Source organism: Chiroxiphia lanceolata, chromosome 2 (genome assembly GCF_009829145.1).
Source record: "Chiroxiphia lanceolata isolate bChiLan1 chromosome 2, bChiLan1.pri, whole genome shotgun sequence".
Lineage (NCBI taxonomy): Eukaryota > Metazoa > Chordata > Aves > Passeriformes > Pipridae > Chiroxiphia > Chiroxiphia lanceolata.
In genome coordinates, this window is record NC_045638.1 from 93,288,215 (window position 1) to 93,311,309 (window position 23,095).

The following is a 23,095-nucleotide window of genomic DNA, read 5'->3' on the forward strand; positions in this document are numbered from 1 at the left end:
GCTGGAAGTGCGGCGGCGAAGCTCCGCCCGGGAAGGGAAGCGGAAGCGCGGCGGCCGCGGCGCTTCGCTGGGTGATGTCGCCAGGCGGGCGCCGACCGGGACCCTCTGGCCGGGCGGGGCTGGCGGCGGCTCTGCGGCTCTGCCCGTGAGTTGCCGCGCGGTTCCGCCGGGGGACAGCGCGGGGAGGGAGCGGGTGGAGCCGGGCGGGGGCCCCGGCGATGCGCGGTGCCGGTGTCCTGGATGCGAGAGGTGGGAGAGGCAGCGCCTCCTCCCAGGAAAGGGCCCCGCACATCGCCTCGGGGCTGTAGGGACCTCCCAGCGCTCTGTGCCCCGTTCCCAGCCCGTCATCCCGCCGGGGCCGCCTCCGCTGCGGGTGGGCCCGGGCACCGAGCGTGGGGGAAACATCCCGGAGCAGCCCCGCTCCTCCTGCCTCTTACCCAGACCTCTGGTTTTGGGTGTTCGTCAGGAGGAAGCCGCTGTTGTAGATGAGCTTTTGGTTAGAGCCAGTGCAACCGCTCTTCCCTTCTTGCCCGTCGCCTTTCTCCCAGCTCTTTGCGGCAGAAATCTTAATTAGATGCTCTTACAGCTGTCTTTGTCAGCCTTTATTACCCCTGAGTGTGACCTTGGATGCTTGGTTGTTTTGTTTTGTTGTTTTCTCCTAGCTGATGAACGTGCTTTGTAATCCACGTTTCACAATTACCCCTTGTGGATGCAATCTCTTTTAAATTATTATCCATTATGAACCTGCGAAAAGAGTTAAGTAGTATGTGTGTATGTCAAAACTGAAGTTACTGCCGTGGTTATGCTTGGTTATGGTTTGTGCTAGTATGATTCCCTAGTGTAGTTTAGCAGTCACAGTGAAAATGTAGTAGCCTTCATCTAGCAACCAGTGTCATCTTAGGCTTTAAAAAAAAAACCTAGTCTGATGCCAGAGTTCAGTTTCAAATTCACTGGGCCAGCATTCAAATTTACAGCTTTATTCTTTCTTGCAAAACTTATTTGGGCGAAGGGGTTTTGTGCCTGAGTGCACAACTGTAAGAACTATGTGGCAGTAAGTCTAGTTTGCAGTGGTTCAGAATTCACTGAACTGCAAGGGCTGTATGATTTGGAGGGAAGGAGGATGTTTTCATAGCTTTGTTTGTAAGGTTTGTGGTTTGGGGGGCACTGTGGTTTGGGAAGCTGTGTATTTTTTTTCGGTTTTGTTTTTTCCAAATACGGCCCTGGGCCATATTCCTCTGAAGGAATAGATGATACATACCCTGCTACAGACTTGCTTTTTGTTTAGCTAAAGAAATAATGCTCTTCAGGAAGACTGAGATCCTCTCTACACTTGGGAATTTGTTGTCACTGTTTCCAAAATAAAAGATTACAAGCTAGTTAGACCAATTTAGCAGAGAGGGTGTTTTCACCTTGCACTGTTGGAAAAGGTGTGTCTCAGTGCATTTACATTGCCTTACTGGTAACAAAACAGAAAGAGGGAGTGCTTGAGTGAGAAATCATTGTTTTTCTGTTTTCTGCTGGTTGTAATTGCATTGTAGTCTTGTGAGAGGTCTGGCTCCACAGGAGAATTACTTTCAGTGAACAGCTGGTGACCTGGTTTGATTTTCTTTCTTTAAAGCACCTGGAAGACTCCAGTGAGAATTGGAGTGTGATAAGTTAACAGAGAAAGGGAGTTGTTGTTTCCATCCCATGGATCCCTTGGGTGCTCCTTCCCAATTTGTGGATATTGACACTCTGCCAGGCTGGACTGATGCCTATGAGGCCAAGCAGCTGGACTCGCACCAAAATCCTGTTGGAAAGGCTCAAGTTGATGTTAGATCACCTTTTCCATACAGGAAAGACATCAATGAAAAAATAATCTTATGGTAAGTTCCATGTGGCCCTGGTGTGTCTGTCATCACTTTTCCATTTACTGCAGGATCTGATTGCCTCATATAATGATCACTGCTGTAGAATAAAGCCTTGAAATCCTCTCTTCTAGAATCAAACATTACAGATCTGGGAAGAAAATAATCTTTTTGTTCTCTATAAATTTGCAAGTCTGAGATTTTGCTCCACCACAGGTTATAAATTGCTTGCTCATAAGCAGTCCTTGATGCAACAATCTGGAGCTGTACTTCCTACTGTGATGCTGTATGTTTAATATCAAAACCTAGTTGGGCACTTTGATATGAGGTTTTTAATTTTTTAAAAATATACTTGCTGTCTACTAGCTTTTTTCTGTATTTTGCTTTCACTTTTCTGGTTTAAATCAGTATTTCTTTCTTTCGTGTGGTTTGGGCACTTCCTCTTCCCCTCCCCCCCATTCTGTGCTTTGTCTCCATGAATCTGTTGATAAAGTACAGTGTGCTGAGGTGAACTTACTCCATCCATTTTTATTTACTGTAACTCAGATTCGTGAAACTACTATCTAGAAGAATAACTCTTTATTAATCAATGTGAAGAGAAAAGGATTTCTCAGGGACACAGATTCAGAGAACCTCTTTCCGGGTAATACATGCAGGAAATGGGACTGCTCGTGGATTTCCTGAACCTGATTAAGTAAAGGAAGAGAGGAGTAAAAGGTTTAACATCTCTTATGACTTGGGCTTGGGCGTAATAAATGTGTGCTATTTCAACTATTATTTGAATCTCTCCCTGTGCGTGGGAATCTTTGTTTCCCTTCCTATGCTCTTTGATCCCAAAATCCCTAATGACTGCTGCTGTGACAAAAAGCAGGTCAGTTCTGCTACTCCTCTGTCTCTTACGCATCTCTGCCTTGTTTATCTTCTGCATGTCTGATCCTTAGGCAGCAGAATGAACATGATCGAATTGTGGGTTCACAATTTGGGAACAAAAGCAAAGAAAACTTGTCCAGCTGCAGCATCACTCTAGTGGTCTGAAGAAGAGCAGCAGCAGTAAGGTGCCCTGGATAGTGTGTAAGCAACCCAAAAGAAGTACATTGAAAAAATTGTTGACAATTTGAAAATAATGTAGCACAAGGATTGTCCTCTTACCTCAAGAGAAAATATGTGGGGTTTTGGAACGTATTACACTCCATCAGTTTAACAAGCTGCTTTGCATGTTTGCTGTCTGAACTGCCCTACGTACAGCTAGAACAACTGCCTTTTCTACATACATCCCTAAGCTACTGCTGAGGCTGGGAGTTTTTAAGGGACTGACAGTTTGCGTGCAGTCTGTCTTCATCAGATAGAGGCAAAGGATGATTCGGCACATCAGGGTGTGCTGCGTTGTGTGGGCACTGGAGTACTGTTAAAGCTTTTCCTGTAACTTGGCATTTCCTTGCTTGTCAGCACTTATTTGAGAATATCCTGCTTAATCATACATTTAGCCTGCAATAAACTGTTTCCTCAGGAAAGGAGATGTCGCGTTATTGAACTGCACGGCCATTGTAAATACTAGTAATGAGTCTCTCACCGATAAGAATCCAGTATCTGAAAGTATATTCATGCATGCTGGGCCTGACCTGAAGGATGAACTCCAGAAGCTCAAAGGTAAGCGGCCAGAGACATTTTTATCTTATTGGAAACTACTGACCTTGCATAGTACAAAGCATCAGGATTGGGGCATAAACTAAAAAGGTACAGCTTAGCCCTCCCCCCCAACAGCTGGTGTTAATTGTGGGAAAAAAATGGAGGAAATACACGCTAATTAGTCTCTTTTTGCTGTTCACATTCCAGATAATTGAAAATCTGTGGCAGATATTTGAGTTGATGAGCCCTTACTTTGTGATACAATAGTTCCCATTGTTATCTGAAGCCATTTTGAGCAGTTAGCTTATCAGACCTTTTGCTCAAGGGACCATTCTTGCACATCTTCAGATTTTGCTTTTATCCTGTTCAGTGTGTTTACACAGTGAAGACGGGAATTGAAGTTCACCATTGCAAAAATTAAGTGGATTCTACTATACACTTTGTGTATCCTCTTTCAGAATATTAAAATACACACAGTCTTTCGGGAAACTATAACAATAATAGATGAATTGATAAAACACTGCATGTCTAAATAAAGTCCTTGTGCCTGCTTAAATTGATTGATTCACTTGTCTCCTGCGAACAAGTTACTTTATTGGAAAGTTACAAGACCATCCCTAATGCAAGGCTATTCTGGAAATGGATGAGGTTTGCCTAGATTCTTTATTAACAGAGTTTATGGCTGACAATGAGATTTAAAAATACACGACTTTTTTTTCATCAAACAGGCACAGGGAATAAGGGAGGAGCAAATAGTTAATAGTTATCCAAGGTCATAGAGAAGTCTAATAATGTTCACAGGTAAAAATTCACATTTATAGTTATGGTACAGAGCTGAATTTTGAGACTAACCAGTCCCTGTGTAGTACTGCTCACTCTGTTGGGTAACAGCTCAGTCTCCATATGTAGTAACAAAATGGATAGAAGAGCCATAGTATTTTTAAGTTAAACTCTCTGTAGCTTAAACTACAAATGAATAGACATCCTCTGTTCTTATAAAATTATGCTTTCCTGATTCAACTTGCCTTTTGTGAATAATCTGGAAGTAAAACAGGAGGAACAGTAGCCATTTCGTAGCAGAGTGAAAGTTCAGTGTGTCCTGTGGGTGGAAATGACTGTTAAAATCCACCAGGTGCTGTAGAATAGTCAGGAGCCTGCTATGTACTCCAGAATCCAAACAAAATTGGGTTTCTCGTGTGCACTGTGAGGTGGGAAGAGAGGGACAACATTTCAAAGAGTCCTTAAAGTTTGAGATCTGTCAGCTCTGTAGGGAGTTGTTGGGCTTAGCTTCTTAAATTCCCTTTTACCATGCTGAATTATGTGTAGTTTTGCATCCTCCACCCCAGTGAAGACACTGATGTCTTCTCACTATAATGCATTCTGCATTCTGTTCACAGCTCCCTGTACATGGCAGTTTTCTTTTAACCTTGCGCCAAGAGCTTTTTGGAAATCGGTTCTTCTGTGACAGCCTACTGACATGTTGTGTGGGGGAGGAAGGAGAGGCTGGGTTGCAGCTTCAGCTTTTGAGCACCCAAAATGTATTTGTCATGGTAGTAGCAGTGGATGGAGAGTCTTAGTTAATAAATTCTGGCTTTCTTACCATGACATGGACATTTATGTTTGTGTTTTATTTTTTCTCAGGTTGCAGGACAGGCGAGGCTAAACTCACCAAAGGGTTTAATTTGGCTGCACGTTTCATCATTCACACAGTGGGACCCAAGTACAAGAGCCGGTATCGCACCGCGGCCGAGAGTTCTCTGTACAGCTGTTACCGCAACGTCTTGCAGCTCGCAAAGTAAGCACACCACAAGTTGCACAAGGGTTTGCCATCTGTGCTACATCTGTTCTAGAAACTCGGGTCTGCACAAAGGCCAGATGTCTGTGCACACCTTCCTGTGTGAACCGGGTTTGGTTAAGGACATGAAAACATTAGTGACTTCATTGTATGCTTGGTGTCTTTTGTTATCTATGCTGCGGTGTAGATAAAATGTGAAGAGAGATCTGAGCTGGTTCAAGTCCTGAAACAGTGTAGCTAGAGCTGTGCAGCATTCAGTTACTCAAAGGAGAAACAGCATTAATGATTGCGTTGGGTTCTGTGCAGCAAAAAGCTTTAAATGAGCTCGCTCGAGCAACAACTTCATGTGTGTCTGCAGCCATGTGGATAAACCCACAGGTAGATCTGACTGCTCTATCAGTTCATAAATTTGACCTCTCTGCCTTCATACAAAAGAAACCTAAAATTCTAAGTCAAGGTGTAAGGTTACTTGTAAATCTACAGTTGCTGCAGCTGGGTTTGTAGTTTTTTCCTCTTTCGTCAGTGGTATTTTCTACTTCCTCTTATCTAACAGGTTTGGGGTTTTTTTCTATTTTTCTGTGTTTTTTCCTGTATTCTGTTCTTCTCCTGTGACAGTAATGGTAGCAGTCAGAAAATATACCTGAACAGCAATGTCGGAAAATAACAGTGTCATACAGTTGGGAAGATCAATACTTCCAGGGCTGGACTGTGCATTATGGTGTAATAGTAACTGTTTCATAATCAAGATTACAGCTAAAGTTTCTAGCATGTACCAGTTTTGTTCTACCTCAGAAGTAACAAGCAAAGTCAGGCCCAGATTGAAACATGTTGAAAACAATTTTAAAATTCTGATAGTTCTGCATACAGAATGCCTTTCAGTCAATCTATTTTCTAGAGTTACTTTGAACATTTGTGAAATTGTCTGCAAACTGAGCTTGCTCAAACTTCTCTGATGACAGTTGTTGACAGCTCTGCTTTACTCTTCTGAAAATCTGGCTCAGTGCTGGAAGCATCCTACTGATTTGAAAGTATGCGTCACTTCATTCTGATGATTTTCTAATCATAGGTAGGATTGAGTAAGCCACGTCCAGACCTCTAACAAAACAAGTGATAGGGAACAAAGGAGTGTTTGCAATACAGAGCACCTTCTTTTCCTTTCCTTCTCCTCACTGTCAGTCCTGTACAGGAAGGAAAATAATTTGGAAAGGATTACAGGGATCTTGAGGGAAGAACTTAATTTAGGATACAAGAAACTGCAAGAACAATGTAGCTGAGGTGGGAGGAGAAACCTGAGAACAAACACCAGAGGAAACTGTGTGCAATAATTGATGGTTCTCTCCTTCTCTGCTTAATGGTGGTATGTACACATCTTGCCAGGGGAGAATCCTGCAAAAACCTGAAAGAGGGTTACTGCTGCATAGAGCCAGGGAAAAATTATTGGTGTTACCTACTGTGCTGACAGACATTTGTTCACACCTGACCATCTATTCATTTGTGTCTCTTTTTCTGTATTTCAGGGAACAGGCAATGTGCTCTGTAGGATTTTGTGTCATTAACTCTCTGAAAAGATGCTACCCCTTGGAGGATGCAACCCACATAGCACTGCGTAAGTTTGTTGGAAAGAAACATGAACTGTAGAAGTATTCAGCAAGTCACTTACTTCTGACAGATTGCTGTTGATATGGGGAAACCTTTTTTTAGGGGTCTGTAGTTGTTAGAGGCTGTGAAAAGGCCTTCCATGGTTGATCAGGAAATGGAAGCTAAAAACAAGTGAACCTTTCTCTGTTGGGAGGTCAGCAGTAAGGATCCACGAGTATCTGTGCTGGAACTTGCAGGCTTCAATGTATTAATTAATAACCTTGAAAAGGTGCTGAACAGTGAGGTGAGAGAGTTTGCTGGTAATAGAAAATTGTTCAGAATAGCAAAGATGAGGCCTTACTGTTGAATAGCTATAAACAGACCTCAAGCAACAGTGAATTTGATCTGCTGTTTGAGTGTCATCAGCATATCCAACTGTAAACTGATATTCTTCCCCCACTGACCTACTCCTACGCGCTTCTGCCTTCACATGCAAAACGATGGGCTAACCTCAGGGAGCAAAACACTGAGATTATAACAGTTCCATGGAAACAAGGGCTCACAGGAGTTCAAAACAGCAAGCTGAGTAAGACACAACAAAATTAAGAATGTTATGCAATGAATCTGTGCTTTGTTCACCCTTTAAAGATGCACATTCAAAAAGAATATGCTAGAGAGAGAAGCTGAGGAGGTAAACAAGAATAGGAAAAGGCAAGAAATAGCAAAGTAAGATAAAGTCTCTTTCTGAGTGGAATATACTGAACTTGAAGGGAGTGTGGGAGATGTCTATAAATTCATAACTGGCATGGAAATGGTGAATAAGAATCAGCTGTTCACTGTCTCCCAATGTAAGAACCACCAAACAAATCCAGTATGAATCGGATTCAGAGCAAACAAGGGGAAATGGTTCTTCTGCTTTAGCTGTTTGTTTTATGGAACTTCTTACTAAAAATCATTGCGAAAAGTTTTCAAATTGCCTTGTGTTCAAGAGAAAACTCTATTAAAGAAAAAAAATGAAGACTACTGAAAAGAAATCAGAAAATTTCCTAGGCTGAAAAAAATGAGACAATAATGTTATACTCACCTGGTTCTTACTTTTCCCTTGTCTCTTTTTCATTTCTGTTGGCCTGCTTCCGTCTGCTTTTCACCAGGTAGTACCTGGAGCTTCCTGCAGGGTGGTACTGCATGATAGGAAAGTTGTTGCAGATGGAAGGAGTGGGTTTTCCTCTTGCTGTGCAAGCTGACTGGAGAAATATCTCTTACCCTCTGTTTAGCAGAGATGCTGGTGCTGGAGAAACAGATTAGTCCGTTGTTTTCTCCGCTGTCTGCCTGTTGATTGAGACGTCTGAAAAGATGTGCTGACATGCATTCAAAACTTTTTGCTGTGGAACTACATGACTGCATTTGTTACGTAAAGTAATGTTGCAGGTCAACCCAATTATACGTGAATTTCTCTTCAGGAAGTATTTGAAAATAGCTCTTTTTTTCCTTCTTCTGTCTCTTGAACTCCCACTAGGGTATTTTGTGTAGAGTAACTTCTTTCATTGCTGTCTTCTGTTCTTTCTGTAGGGCTATGTGCTACTTGATAAAATACTGCTAAATCAACCAATTTGTTTGGACACTTTCTATCATGATTTACAAATATAATTTTTTGTATGCCTCTCTGGCCTAGCTGGCTCCAGAGATTTTGTGTTGCTGACCCTATCTCAGACCACCTTCTGCTGTAGCTTGCTTATATTGCTTGCCTGATAACTTAGGGCACAGTGACTTGTTCTAGGGTCATAGCAATTTGCGCAGGACTCTCTAAGGGAAGGATTTGTCTTGATTTTTCAGGGCCGTAGAATCACATTTCACAGTCTGAGGAATGCCTAGTGAATTAAAATCAAAGAGAGACTTTTTCTCCATTTGTGTCTATCACTAAAGGGAGTGAGTGGAAGTGGAACTTCCAATATGGCCTATTCCTCATTTGGTGTGTTAAACTACCACTTAATCCACGCTTGCCTACAGCCTGGAACAAGTTTGTATGAGTACTGATGGCTCTCTCCTCTTCCCTCTGAGTTCTTCACTTGTAGTTTTGTGTGTAGATTTCTCCTCCTGTTTCGCTAACTACATTTAATCTTCCTTGCAGGCACAGTTAGAAGGTTTCTGGAGATTCATGGAGAGACTCTGGAGAAGGTGGTGTTTGCTGTTTCTGAGCTTGAAGAGGTACCTCCCTGGTGTTCATTCCACCAAAATTCATGCGCATGTTTGTTCTTTTCTGCAGCAGCGTTAACTCCTGCATTGTAAAGCTGGATTTGGATTTCCACCTCAGATCACATAGACTTTTGGTCTTACAGGCATCCTTCTGTCCCCTACTAGCACAGCCTCTTTTCCAGTAGTGTTTATACTCTTAGCAGTCACTGTGGACATGTTCGGAACCTTTTTGCTTCTGGCTTCCATGTTTCTGAGTCATGGACAGGAACCAGTACTAGTACTGATATCTGTTAGCCAGAAAGGAAATTCCTCATACAAAATTTCCTCCTTACACGAACATGTGCTTTAAGAGGGCCAGTTTAGCTTGCCTGCAGATCACCTACAAATATCTTAAATGCTGCTTGCTGACTTGTTGAAATAGCAAACTTGACATTTAATGATCTGTATTCTGAGAGATGTTGGCAGTTTGACTATTGACCTCTCTTGTACATTGGGCTTGCTAATGGCAGTTCCTGGGCAGAACACCCACACTGTGTTCAGGCTGCCTGCTGCGAAGGCAGACGCTGTTTAACTGAAGAACAAGGATGCGTGATAGGCCCTTCACGCATTTTTCTTGTTTGTAGGCCACTTACCAGAAGTTGCTGCCTCTGTATTTTCCAAGATCGCTGGAAGAAGAGATACAATCCTTACCTTACCTCCCTGCAGATATTGGCAATGCGGAAGGGGAGCCTGTAGTACCAGAGCGGCAGATCAGGATTACGGAAAAGCCGGGTGTTCCGGATGGTGAGTTCTTAATTGAACTTTGGAATAAGTATCTCAGTGTGAAAATCAGTGGGGAAAAAAAGAAAAAGAAGCAGAGAGATGTTTTCCTACCTCAGTTCGCCTAAGGCAGGTTTTAATGATTCCATTTGTCAAGCTGCCTCGTTGGCTTCATGGGTTCCACAGCAGTAACTTCTGCTTTCTGCCATGTTGTGTAGAGTGGTGTGGTTAGAGGATGCAGTAGAGCTGTTCTGTCTTTCTTGTGGGGAGAGGTGGGGTAGTTCATTCCCTTTGTAAATTTTCTTCCAAAGTGATTAGAGCCTTTGAAGGTTTTTTGCAGAATCTCATGCAGCCCCTAACTGAAAAAGGCATTATAGTTAATGGTCTGTCTTGTATACTAGCAAAGTGTTGCTTACATGTTACCAAATGTTGTTTCAAATCGTATCATTCTATTGATATGCATCAAACCAGTAGATATGCAGTGAAAACTAGCCAAAACTCCCTAAAAGATAGAAGAACTAGATCAACCCGGAGATCAGAGTTTGGAAATGGGTATCAAAGCTTGGTGAAAGTCTTTGTAAAGAGGTTGCCTAGATGTCGGGATTGAAGTGAGATATGTATAGCAAAGCAATTTAATATATAAATGGACATAGCAGGCACATTCTGCCTTATTTATTAAGCAGCGATGTGAAAGTTTTACACTTCTTCAAGTGAAGCCTTAAATCATCAAAAGCAGACAACTTGGAATGAACGTCAAAGATTTTCTGCTTTTGCATAGCCTGTTGGGTTAAGGCTGAATATGCAGTGAGGATACAGACAACTTAATTTTCCTGTTCACAATTTGATACCTACTGTACCTATTCCTGCTGATCAGACTCCAATCTTTTTTTTTTTCCCTGTACAACCTGCTGGTTAGAGTGTTATTTGCAGCTGATCAGTGTGAGGTATTCAAACACTAGCTAATACTTAGTGAAATTACTATGTTTGCATATGTAGAAGTGAATTTGTTTAGTGGAATCCTGCATTCTTGTGCTAGTATAGCCTGTCACACTAAAACTGGGAAACTCAGTTCCCATCCAGATTGCCCAGAGAGGTAGTGCTAGAAGCCTTAGCAATATTCCTTGCTGACAAGTGAACCTGTGCTCTTATATTTCATCACACAGTCATGTTGTAAACAATACTATCAAAATGTCGAAACTCAGATTACCACCAGCTCTACAGCATTTGTTCAAGAAGTGTCAATGATATAAAAAAAAAGCTAGCGCTTTCTACAGTACAGCTTCTAAATTGAATAAAGCTGCAGCATCTGTGCCTCTGCATACTTATTTTTCCCTCTGTGACAAGTAGGAGAACTGCAAAGCCCAAGTCACTCTCTCCAGACCTTGTTTTTCGGGAGAGTTAACCATTATCCCTTTGTTACAAGCTGATGACTAGAACTTCCCAGTTAGTTTTCAGGCAAACCAACATTTTAAGGGAGTCTAGTTATCAGTCATATGCTCTAATCTGTCAGTGGTACTGGTGAGGTATCAGAGCCACATCATGGTACGCTGTGGTTTTTGTGTTAGTCTGTAGCATGATGACTGTGTTGGCTCACTGAGACATATAATAATTCATCAGCAGCATTGCTGTCCTGTACGCTGCTCGAACGTTTTACACTGCCTTTGTTTCTACTGCAGATGCTTCAGATGAAGAGGGTCTGGAGGCAGATTTGTCTTTCATTGGTTCCCATGCTTTTGCCCGCATGGAGGGAGATGTTGATAAACAGAGACGCCTCATCCTTCAGGGACAGTTGTCAGAGGCAGCACTGCAAAAACAGCATCAGAGGAAGTGAGAATTTGCTTGTCCGTGTGAATATTTTGTATTAGTTAGCTGTTCAGAGGACCAACCCTTATGATGACTTTATCTGTAAAGCCTAATCTTCCAGCAAGTAAATACCGGTAAAGCCTGGTGTCACCCTGGATTGATGTGGCAGCCTCTTTGGCCTGAAGGGAGAAGGGAAGGGGCAGTACAAGGCAAAGGGAAGCTCGTGATGAACCCAGTAGCATACCCGGTGCATCCAGCCAGCTGCCTTATCCGTTTGCCACAAGATGTCACTGTTTTGTCACCGCTTTTTGTAGTGGGGTCACCTGCTTTCAGTACTGCTCGCTCCTGAGGCTCTGGGCAGATAGCAAAACAATTTTATTTTATTTATCAAATGGTGTTCACCTTCCCGCTGTGGTAACCCTAATGTGCATAATCACTTTTTTAGAAACTAATTCCACGCTGGAGACCTCTTGAGGCGTGGTGTTTGGCTTGTTTTGTCAGATGAGGCACACCGCTCAAAGGGAGGAAAAAATCCATATTTGACACTGGTTGTTGTGTTTGACTTCTAGACTTTTTAAAGACATTTTCTTTTTTTTTCTGTCTTTTAAACACTGACATATTTAAATGGAAAAGCCTCTGAGATCTTTTCAGCTCAAATGCAATGCCACTATTCTTACTAGTTGAGGTGTGTTTGTTACCCTAGTGAAAATCACTAGGTATGTAACTAGGGCACTCAATTTTATTTTTTTAACGCTTCCTTCTTTAACAACTTGATAGTTGCTCCATAGGTTGGAAAACCGATTACAGAGAGGGCTCAGTCAGAAAAAGCTTGTTTTGTTGTTCCTGTCCCATATATCTTTTCAGGATTCTAATGCTAGTCCAAAGGGGGATGAGATCTGACCAGATGTTTTTAACTTTCTAGTTATAATCGCTGGCTGTGTCAGGCAAGAGCTGAAGACCTCTCTGACATTGCTTCTCTCAAAGCCTTGTACCAGACAGGTAAGTTCAGGGTACTGATGACTGAGGTATACCATCTTAAAGTAAAAATACAAAATACAGTATTTTCTTTGGTCTTGTATATACAGTAGGTCATGCTGTTAAGATAGAAGGCTGACCAAGAACTAGGCAACACCTCTGCAGTAAAGCAGTAGTTCTGTCTTGATTGGTGTGAAAGACTGTGTGGTAAACTTCTAAACTGCTCTGCTTTAACACTCTGAGGCTACATGCATGTCCTGAATTACTGTAGGTTTAAATGTAAATCAGTACTATTAGATTAAGCCAATGCATAAGGTGCTCTGTGTGTGATAGTTCTTATTTTGGTCTGAATTACCTATACCCTTTCATTACAAAGAAATGAACATTGCTTTCAGATGGTTAGTGTAGAGCGTAGGCAGTTACTAAAGCAACTTTTAACACAGCTCTCCTGAACAAAATGACTTGCTTTATTTGCCTCAGATCAGGTATGTGCTGCTCTCCTCTGTATGCCTCTCCTAGTACTGGTGGCCCAGTACCATGGGAAGCACATTTTGCAACCTTGAGTTCAGTAGATGGGGAGATTAGGGAGAGATTCAACAACCCGGTGGAGGGTTCAGTGAAAGAAAACAGCTGCAAGGTCTTTGCAGCCCGGGAAGCGGAGGTGGGGAACCTAACTCTTCAGTGCACTTTAGATCTTTAGTTAGCATCATATTTGGACACAAAATTTGCCACAGACTCAGTGGCTTATTGCTGCTTTGCACAAGGATGGGAAGAAACAGGCAAGTAGTCAGGTGTCAAAAGCATAGCTGTGTTTCTGCAGAGAAAGTCTGTTCAACGCTTTGTCTGATACCTTTGGCCTCCTGAAAATCCAGATGCTTACCTTGATCTTTGTGCAAATACAAAGGCTGTGTGATACCTTCTGCTCAGTAGCTGCAAATTTAAGTTCTTTTGTTTGCCTTAAACAAGGCTGTGTGGGCTGCAGGAGGACCATAAGGGGTGCTCTGGCAATCAGTGCATTGGATTTCAGAACTTGGTTTCTTGGAAGAAATTTGCTTCGGTGGTAGAACTCCAAGTGAAGTTTGTTTGGTTTTTTTTAAATAAAAAACATGTTATTACTTGATATATAGGTAAATATGGAGTATACAGGCAACATAAAATTGCAGTCCTTAAAACTTAACTTTTCAGATGTGATGCATGCTCTTTTGGATCAGAATAAGTACTGGTATAGTGAGAGCAGTAACTCTAAGCATATTTCCTCTGTTGGAAACCAGGTGCATTGCAAAAATTCTGAGCTGTGGCTGGTTCTCCCTGGTTTGAAAGGGACCAACTCCAAAACTTGGCATGACTGAGAGAAGTTGAGACATATTTTTCTTTCTTTTGTAGGTGTAGATAACTGTGGCCGAACAGTGATGGTGGTGGTTGGAAGGAATATCCCTGTAACATTGATAGACATGGAAAAGGTAAGGCTTTGTAAAACCAGGGTTGTGTAGGTGGCATGTGAAATGTTCAGAATGTAAGAGGCTAATTATAAGAATAGTTCAGTGTTAATACTAGAAACATTATCTGTAGAAAACTTAAAAGATATTAAATAGAAATTTATTTTATAGGGAGATTAAAGTATGTATTCCCTTACAAAGCTACATGTGCTTTGGGGTGACACTTTTCAATTAGATACTGGTCTGTTTGTGGAAAAAATAGGGCTGATATGGACTCCTTTTTCTTCTCAAGAAGGAAGAGACTTGCCCTGCTTCTGTAACTGCCAAGACATGAAGAGTGAAATGTAATGAGTCAAATTAGTTTTTCATGGAAACGGCAAGAATTTGTCTCCATCTGTGAGGTCAGATAGGCAAAAAAGACATCCAAGTTACTACAGTCAAGTTGAAGATTTGGAATGTTGGCCCTGCTTTTGTAGCTGAAACATAATGCCATCCAGCCTCATGATTCCTGATTTCCAGATGAATTAAAGGAAGCAAATTAAGATGTAATGCAACTGTGAAAGGGTTCTTTGCAAAGATGAATTTAATTTCTTTCTGTCTTAGGCTCTCCTATATTTCATCCATGTCATGGATCATATTGCAGTGAAGGAATATGTCCTGGTGTACTTCCATACGCTCACAAATGATTACAATCAACTAGACTCTAATTTCTTGAAGAAACTCTACGATGTTGTTGATGCCAAGTAAGTGTCAATAGGAGAAGAACACATTCTGGTCTTCCACTGTGCTATGCAAATATTTGTCATTCCCTGTATGTGGTTTCCCGTTTATTTGTGACAGAGTTTTGCTGGGACAAAGACCTAAATGACTTACAAAGGCAAGAAAAAGGAAGATTGTTTTCTTTCCTTCTCCAAACCATCTGTTAAACCAGAAGTTCTGTCCTCTGCAGTCTCCCTTTTGGAGCTGTTAGGGAGGTACACTGGTTGTATTGTCTGTCAGTATCCAAAGCTGGAGCATTTGGAGCCTGGCTTTGTTGAAGTATGTTGCTAGTTTTAAGGGAAGAGGCCTGGGTAACACTGGCATCATAATTTGTCCTTAACTTCCTTTCATTGTCCACTTGAAAGACTGCAGGCTGTGATGTCTTTGAAAAATAACCATTCTGCTTTTCTGCTTTTTTTCTTCCTCTTCTTTTTTACTTTTACATTTACTTTTTGGTATCTGTCCTTACATTAAATCTAATAACTTTTTAAAATTACATCACAGGCACTTAAGCAAAATTATCTGTTTTGACAGTTGGGTTGTGTAGGTGAACTCAATTAGAAGTCTCTTTTAAATAATTTTTTCTCTCTCTAATCCAGGTACAAGAGGAATTTGAAGGCGCTGTATTTTGTCCACCCAACATTTCGTTCGAAGGTGAGATAAATAGTACAAAAGAAAAGTACATTTTGTGTGTTGGTGGAGTAGCATTTAAGCCTGTAGTATGAGAAATGTGGAGGTATATACATATAGAAGACTTCCAAATGAGGCAGTATCTTCTGGATCCACGGTCAGAACTTGAAATTCATCCTCACCTTTGATCTAGCTGTAGTCTTCCAGCCTTTGTGATAAGCTGAACCCCAGTGGGGTGCAAGCTGTCCGTGCCCTGTTTTATCAATCCTCTTAACAGAGAGAGGTGGAAGTTTTGAGTCCTGTTTCTTTCAGAGAGAAAGATTTTGTCCTTGTTGCTGCTGTGTGGTTGGCAGGGTGACAAACCATGATCAAAAACTCTGGAAATTTTTTGTGTAGTTCATGTTCTGGGTGTTTCACCTTTTCTTTCCCCACAAGGGGTATTACATGTGTGCTACAGATCACTTAAGAGCTGCCCTGGTGAGGGCAGAGGGCAGTGTGTCAAGCAGCAGTGAGATTAGTCTGGATTAGAACGTGTAGTGTAGCAAAGATGGGAAGAATGCCTTTGATGGAGTGCAGAAAAATCCTGTTAAGCCTTCAGGAGATGAAAAACTGAACTCGTCATGCAGTAAGATGTTACCCTTGGCTATGATCTGTGTGGGGCAACAGAACGTGGAGCTGGCTCCTGTCTGTACTTCATACCCACGACTCATATTGCAGCAGTATGAGTACTTCAGATGAACTGTCAGCAGCAGCCCTTTCTAAAATTTTTGTTTGTCCTATTAAAACAGTTAGAAATGTGATCCTCCATATTCACTTCAGATTAACCTCTATGTTTATTCTGCTTTTTGCTGACATTGATTAAATTCAAGAAAATTATATGCCTGGAAAAAAAACATCTGTTTGCACATGTTCAGCAGGAATTTCTTTGACTGCTAAATTTCTAGAGAGTCCTTTCTTTGCGTGTGCACAGCTGGGACACCATGAGACTTGGAGCTTTCTTGTTTTTATGTAGTAAAGGCTGAGGCTTCCCAACAGCATACCTTCCAGTTTCAGTTAGGATATTAATTATTCCCACAAGGTACAGATCCGAGGTCTTGCATGCTAGAATTAGAGCTTCCAGCTCTGATGCTCCTGAAGATGTAGGAGCTGGCACAGAACATTACTAAGGTCACAAAGTTGAGTGGAAAAGCTGAAGCTAGGGAGCACTAATATATTAGATTCTCAGCAGCACTTCATCCCCCTGTTCTCTTCCCATACATTTCTGGTTGGTTGAGAAACGTTTTTTTGGTGTCTATTGCCATCTTGTCCGTCCCTTTGGAAACTGCAGTGGGACTTGACAGATCTGTGGGGGAAGCAGATGGTGGTGGGAAGCAAGGAGGGTGAGAGACACAGAGTTCTCTAACTTGCTGGAAATAGTATTGGTTTGTATCCTATTCTGGCAGCACAGCTGGAGGCAAAAGAGAATGTGTATCCATGTCTTTGTGCCAATATTTTTTCCAACTGAAGGGAAGTGGGATTGCTGCTGACTGTTGCATGGACTATCAGTTTATGAAACATGATGGGGAATATGCAGCAGAAAGCGTGGGGAAGAAGGTGGCTGCTAAGAGGGAATGATTTTTCTCTCTCCTTTTTTGGCAATTTCAGGGCTCTTGTCCCCATGGAAGATTGCTAGCTCAAAAGCTTCAAATTTCTTCAAAAATGTTTGGCAGGTTCATCTTCCTGTTTGGAGCACTGACTTCCTCCCCTAGCAGTAGTGGAAAATACCCCTGCCTCAAATGCAGGAGGAAGGCTTGTGTGTTCATGTGACTTCTCAAACACATCACCCTTGTACATAGATCTCATTCTTAAGTCTCTGATATAAACTGTGCATTTTACAGCAGTATTGAATCCTGTCTCAGCGAATGGCTGCCATCTGTTAGTCGCTTTTACTTATTTATGGGCTAAAAGGGATCAAGAGGCTTTTCATCATGGCTTTTGGAAACTCAAAAGCCCCTAGAAAAGCATCATACTTCTCAATGTGCTTCATGATGCCAACAGTGATTCTTTGTTTGGTTTCTAGATATGAAACTGTTGCAAATTATGTCTTTTCTGAGGATAATTGCCTGTCTAGAATTCATGAAGTTTGGTATGCAGGGAGGAGGGTTACAGAGTAACTGAAGCAGAGTATGTCATTGTACCGTCCATTTTTGTACACTGATCCTGAATTCTCTTGTGCTTTTGAAATTTAACTGTTCTTGTGATGAAATAGGCATCAGCAGTTTTTTAGGCTGGCAGCAGCCCTTGCTGTGTGCACACTTCACTGCCAGGCCTTAGGTCAAGATACCCATGAAATGCCAGCACAAGTTCCTTCATACTCTTGCTTGTAAATGTGTTTCTTCTTGTTATTGCTATAGCTGCTGATATACAAAAAAGGGCTTTTGGGGGCATTTTTGTGTGAAACTTGACTCTCTTCTTCTGAGAACGCTTCAGACCAACCTTTTTGGAGCTCATGGTCTGAGCTGACACGTAAGTGGCTGGATCTGAAACAGTCTCATCCAGAGAAATTCTGTTTTCAGAAATTGGCTGTGAATCAAGAATGTTTCAAAACCAAAACGTGCCTGAATACTCAAATTAGATATTCATAATCATCGTAATCTTTGTATTTGTCTTGAACAATTTTTGTCTTGTTTTTTCTATAACAGTCCTAAGAGCAGTTTCTGGAGATCAGATGCCAATATAAAGGTTGTTGCAAATCACTTTTGTCTTTTTTGTATGCAAGATCCTTCCAATTGCAATAAAATTTCCCAGATTTTAGTAAGTTTGTCTTTGAGATATGACCAAGTTAAAGCATTAGTGACACACCTAATCTGTGTTGTGCTGGTTTTCTGTAGGAGACAACTGATACTTTTAACTGTGGTTTTATATCTTGGCAGAATGACTTTGATAGCCTTTTATTCAGAACATCAGGACATGAAAAATGAAAGAAAACTTCAGCAGATGTCTAGATTTTTAACTTTGACTGCTCTGGTATAACTTTTTCTGCTTTTAGTGTATTAACAGAGATTTGGTATAATTTAAACTTTCATGTCCAGTTACCAATAAGAAAATAGCTGCTCTTGTATTACTGTTTCTGTAACCTGTGATTATGAAGAATGGAGGTAATAGAAAAATTCTCTGGAGATGTTTCTCCCTCCCTCCCTTCTTTCTATGTAACTGGGTAGGATGTGTCAAACTGCAGTAGATTGTATACTGAGAGGGAGGAGGGGTGGGGAAAACCATTTTTCCCAATAGCAATTTTTGTGATGGCTGCAAAAATATTCCCTGTTAGGCTTTTATGCATTAAATATCCATAGCAATTATGTTTAATGATTGTCATTCATAACACACCTTGAAAGGCATGCTACTTTAGTACAAGATTGAGAAGGTATTTTTCATTCATTAAACTGTCATCTAGTGTCACTCATAAGAGATCTTATTAGAAAAATATAGTGAATAATAGATGCCAGTAATAATCTGTCTCCCTGCTTTCTGCTAACATAAATATCTAATTCTGCCCTTAAAATAGAGAACTGGTCTCAATGTTCTGTCCTGTTCTTTATCTCCTTTTCACTTTTTCATTGTCCTTTTCTCATTAAAATATGCTGTTTTGAGGGAGGCAGCAGAGTTTTGTGGGACTGACTTTTTCTTTAAATGTCCTATTCAGGCAGATAATTTTTATTGACCTAATGTTTTGGTTTATTTTAAACTCTTGCTTTCCCTCAAGGCTTTTCTTGTGGTTTTGCTTCTTTTCTGTTAACTTACTGCACTCAAAGTAAAACTATCCAACAGAGTGGCAGAATGGTCAAGGTTGTAAGGCTTTTCCAGCCCCCTCTGCTCAATATGGGTCAGCAAGAGCTGGGTGCCTAGGACCACATGAGTAGTCCCTAATAGGAGCATTTGTAACTTACAGAGCAGTTTTTTTCTTCCCCTTCATTCTGCCAGGAAAAGACAAGATAAAAAATAAACAAGAAGTAATACAATGCTTTTGGAGAAGGTAGGTTGAAACGATAAAGTTCGTGTAGTCAATCTAAACAGGAATATTTAATAAGTTGTAGAAGTATCAGCGGTGTCTTAGTGGTCTTCGCAAAACAAAAATTCCATATCCTATTTACATCCGAAAGAGAGAGAGAGGTGTGAATACTTAAAGTAAAATCTAGTAGAATAAGTTGGTAGACTTATTCTTGTAGAGGTGAATTGATAAGACTTTGATAAAAAAGGTGATAAAACAAAAGGACACATTCGCTCAGCCAATCCAAAGAAGAAAGGAGATTTCAGTGGAACATTTGAACAGCTGAACAGCTTTCTCTCCCTCTCATTGGCTTTCTGTGAAAACTTGAATGTAAAGGGTTGAAAATGCTTCTGACAGAGTCAAAAAGCTGGCTAAACTGGAAGTGAAAACGTGACACTATACTGATGGGTTTTTGAAGTCAAATAGCAGAATAGCTGTCACTCTTGAACAGTAGAAAGGGACCTTAAACTGGCAGCTGGGCAGAAAACACTAGCTTGAAAGCTCACAATACGGTGCTTACTAGCAGTCATTGGTGTGTACTTCCTGACCTAGTTATGTTATTGGGATGATATTAGTGTTTCAAGTTCAACTCAAGCCTGTTTAACAACAGAGTGTTATTTTGATCTTGAAGGTTTTGAAACAGCACCATGTTAATTTGTTTTTGTTGGGATTTATTTTCAGGTTTCAGCATGGTTTTTCACAACCTTTACAGTCTCAGGGCTAAAGGACAAAATCCACTATGTGGAAAGCCTTCAGCAGTTATTCGCAGCCATACCCCCAGAACAGATCGATCTCCCCCCTTTTGTCCTTGAGTACGATGCCAGGGTAAGTGATTGCATGTGGCCAGCATGAGTGCAGCTCTTGTACTCTCCCATTCTGCTCTGTGAGAGCCTTCAAAGGACTGACTTCCACATTCTAAGAATGGGGAGAAGACAGGGGGAAGGTTCCTGGAGAGTCTAATTGTTCTTCTGTGAGTAATGATTCTCTTAATTTTTCGTCTACATCAGCCCAAGCAGGGGCCTTGGCTAAGAAGCAGGATACTTTCCCATTAAAGCAGTCTCCTATGTGCATAAGAGGCAGAGTTCCTTTCCTCAGCCAAGGACTGTAACATAACACACTAAGAGTCTGTGGATAATAAAATTTTCGTGTTACATACCTGCCATATACCTTACACTGACTGGAAAAAAGAATTAGTATCTGTGTTTCATCTTCTCTGTCCCACATATTAACAAGCATGCAGGAAAAGGAAAAAAAAAAAGAAACACCTGGGAAAATTTGAACCATAGAAGAATGCCCTGCCTTTGTGTTGAACCCTCCACCTCTTCCCCTCTCAACCGCAGGTCTCTGACCAAATGATGGAATGAATATGGTTTGCATTGGCAAAATCATTCCAAAGAGGATGTGATATAACTACAAAGCAATAGCCAGACCTGTGTGTGTGCATTAGCAGCTTTGTCTTGAGTTATTGGCTATGCCAGCATTCATGGCTCCCTTGTTTCACAGCTTTGGTTTCACGGCAAAAGTTTAGCTTGTGCTTTTTGCTCAAAACAGAGGCAAAACTGAGGCCTATTTCTGCCTGTTTACCAGCATAGTCCTCTCCTGGGTGAATTGTGGCAGTCACTAGCTTATGAAAGACACATGAGTACCTAATTATTTCTGCCTCTTTGTCACCATTATTGCACCAAAGTGTATTGGAGAAGACTTTTGTTCAACTACTTGTTCTGTTCTCATTGCAGGAAAATGGGCCTTACTACTCTTCTTATCCTCCATCCCCTGACTTGTGATCTGCAGTCCTGTGATGCTGCCAGTTTCCCATGGATCCAATGACCTGATGCCTGCCAAAACCTGTGCATTTGCCCATGTACAGAATTCAGAGAGAGGGTTTTCCTTCCCCAGCTCTGGTATTTTTTTACTGATGAGATATTTTCAAGCACTCAAGCAATCAGAGAACTTTATGCCACTGTGAACTGTACAACTATTTCAAATATATTTATCCAATGGAAAAGCTGATTTAAAGATCACTAGAGGCATTTTTTGTTTGGTTGGTTGTTGTTGTTTTTTGAACCTGTTACATTATTTTTCTGAACAGACTTCCTCTTTTCTGGGAAACCCATTCAAAGCATTTGATCGTGTTTTTAACTATGACTATTTTCCAGCTCTGTTTGTAATACCCATTTCTGACTGGTCTGTACAAATATTGTGTAGTACCAGCCTGACACATCACTCATCATATGGTCTGTGTTTCACATCTGATTACTTTCCCTTTCTGTTAGTACTGATTACTTTAGTCTTGACCCAACAAAACTATCTGGAATTGGGAATGCCATGTCTGCAGGCTGAACAAAGTACTACAGCCAAACCAAGATTACTCCAAGACTTAGTACCATAACTGCTAGGTGAGCTAGGAGCCTTGAAAAAGTCCCTGTCAGTTTTCATTGGATGATGTGACATGTCAGGATGCCACTACCCTCCCAGTAAGAATAAAACTGAAAAGCATTTGTGGTTTCTTTTCTCTAACTACAGCCATTTATGATCTCCTTTGACATGGCCAGGTGTATTTGTATGGTAAGTGAATGCCATCTGCCTAAACTATGTATGGAGGGGAGGGGGAAATGGAGGCTCCAACCCAAACCTCTAGTGGCAGAGATTGTTTATGAGAGGTATCAGTGTCCCTTTATTTGCTGTTACACTGACACTCGCTGATTTGTGATGGACGTCATACATGCAAGAGAGCTTAGCCACAGGTTACTTGACTTGGAGGTGAAAAGTGTTTCAGCCTGCCCATGGAAAGCTAAAAGAGAAGGCTCCCTTGTAAAACATATTTGGGGTGGGTGTCCCAAGTACAGAAGGATGGAATCCCTGATAGAACGAGTCACAACACTACTGAATATGAAAATGATGGTATGATTTTCATGATTTGATTCTGGCTGCTTTCCTGCCCCGACTTGCATCTGCTACTCACTCTTTACCAAAATTCAGTTTTCCTTGTTCTGCCAATTCTGCAATAACTACCTTGTTTAACCATAAGCAAAAGTCATTGTGAGATACCTTAGGAGGTGTAGTTATTTATGCCCATTGAGTTGGTTGTAAATGATACCCCTCTCCTGTTTAAAGATACTGTAAATTGTTGGGATAAACAGGAAAAAAATCCTCTCTTGGTCACCTAATTGCACGTCATGATTTTTGTATGCAGTCAGAGGTTTTCTGAAGTTTTGTCAGCTCTAAGTGCAGTGAAAGATGGGCCATACTGACTTTCCTTTCTTTCCTACCTCGGCCTCCTGGCTTAACACTGCATTTATACTCCACCTATCCTCAGCATATTGGTATGTCAGTTATAGATATAGGTAATCACTTAGCTGGGGTTTAGCAGTCATGCATATACCACACATAAAAAGCAAGTGGGTTTGCTTTTTAAGTCTCACTCGGGGTCCTTACGTGATTCCTTTATCAGATCCAAGGTGCTGCTAAAAGCTGGAAACTCTAGCACAGTGGAAAACCACCTTTAGTGTTAATACTTGGGAGTGTTGCACCGTACGGTCAGTTCACATGTGATTGATTCAGCACTTTTCTGGTGGTTTTTGAGAAGGAAATAGCAGCAGTTTATACAGAGCAGCTACCACATGTCCCTCCCGCCTCTTTTCACCTAGCTGTTTACAGCTGCCCTTGT

The 23,095-nt window shown here is 41.3% G+C and overlaps 1 protein-coding gene across 4 annotated transcripts; it reads left to right on the forward strand.

Moving 5' to 3' along the window:
• The first annotated feature begins 13 nt into the window (after nucleotides 1–13).
• On the forward strand, nucleotides 14–21,945 carry GDAP2 (ganglioside induced differentiation associated protein 2). 4 transcript variants are annotated; one of them, XM_032677859.1, is made up of 14 exons: nucleotides 14–145; nucleotides 1,619–1,865; nucleotides 3,355–3,494; nucleotides 5,115–5,268; nucleotides 6,786–6,874; nucleotides 8,975–9,051; nucleotides 9,663–9,822; nucleotides 11,475–11,625; nucleotides 12,524–12,600; nucleotides 13,960–14,036; nucleotides 14,616–14,755; nucleotides 15,371–15,425; nucleotides 20,110–20,253; nucleotides 21,165–21,945. In XM_032677859.1, exons 2-14 carry the CDS (start codon nucleotides 1,690–1,692, stop codon nucleotides 21,210–21,212), a joined length of 1,488 nt encoding a protein of 495 aa, XP_032533750.1. In that variant the 5' UTR covers nucleotides 14–145; nucleotides 1,619–1,689; the 3' UTR covers nucleotides 21,213–21,945. The 4 variants fall into 4 exon arrangements, with proteins under 4 accessions (XP_032533750.1, XP_032533751.1, XP_032533753.1 ...); XM_032677860.1 differs by lacking the exon at nucleotides 14–145 and adding an exon at nucleotides 231–249; XM_032677862.1 differs by lacking the exon at nucleotides 14–145 and adding an exon at nucleotides 2,394–2,564 and having other exon boundaries at nucleotides 1,788–1,865.
• Nucleotides 21,946–23,095: the final 1,150 nt, after the last annotated feature.

Bases quoted from the DNA above. Each gene is read 5' to 3' on its own strand.
- GDAP2 (XM_032677859.1), top strand. From the start codon at position 1,690: ATGGATCCCTTGGGTGCTCCTTCCCAATTTGTGGATATTGACACTCTG. The intron at 1,866-3,354 runs GTAAGTTCCATG...CTGTTTCCTCAG, and splicing joins AATGAAAAAATAATCTTATG to GAAAGGAGATGTCGCGTTAT. The intron at 9,052-9,662 runs GTACCTCCCTGG...TCTTGTTTGTAG, and splicing joins CTGTTTCTGAGCTTGAAGAG to GCCACTTACCAGAAGTTGCT.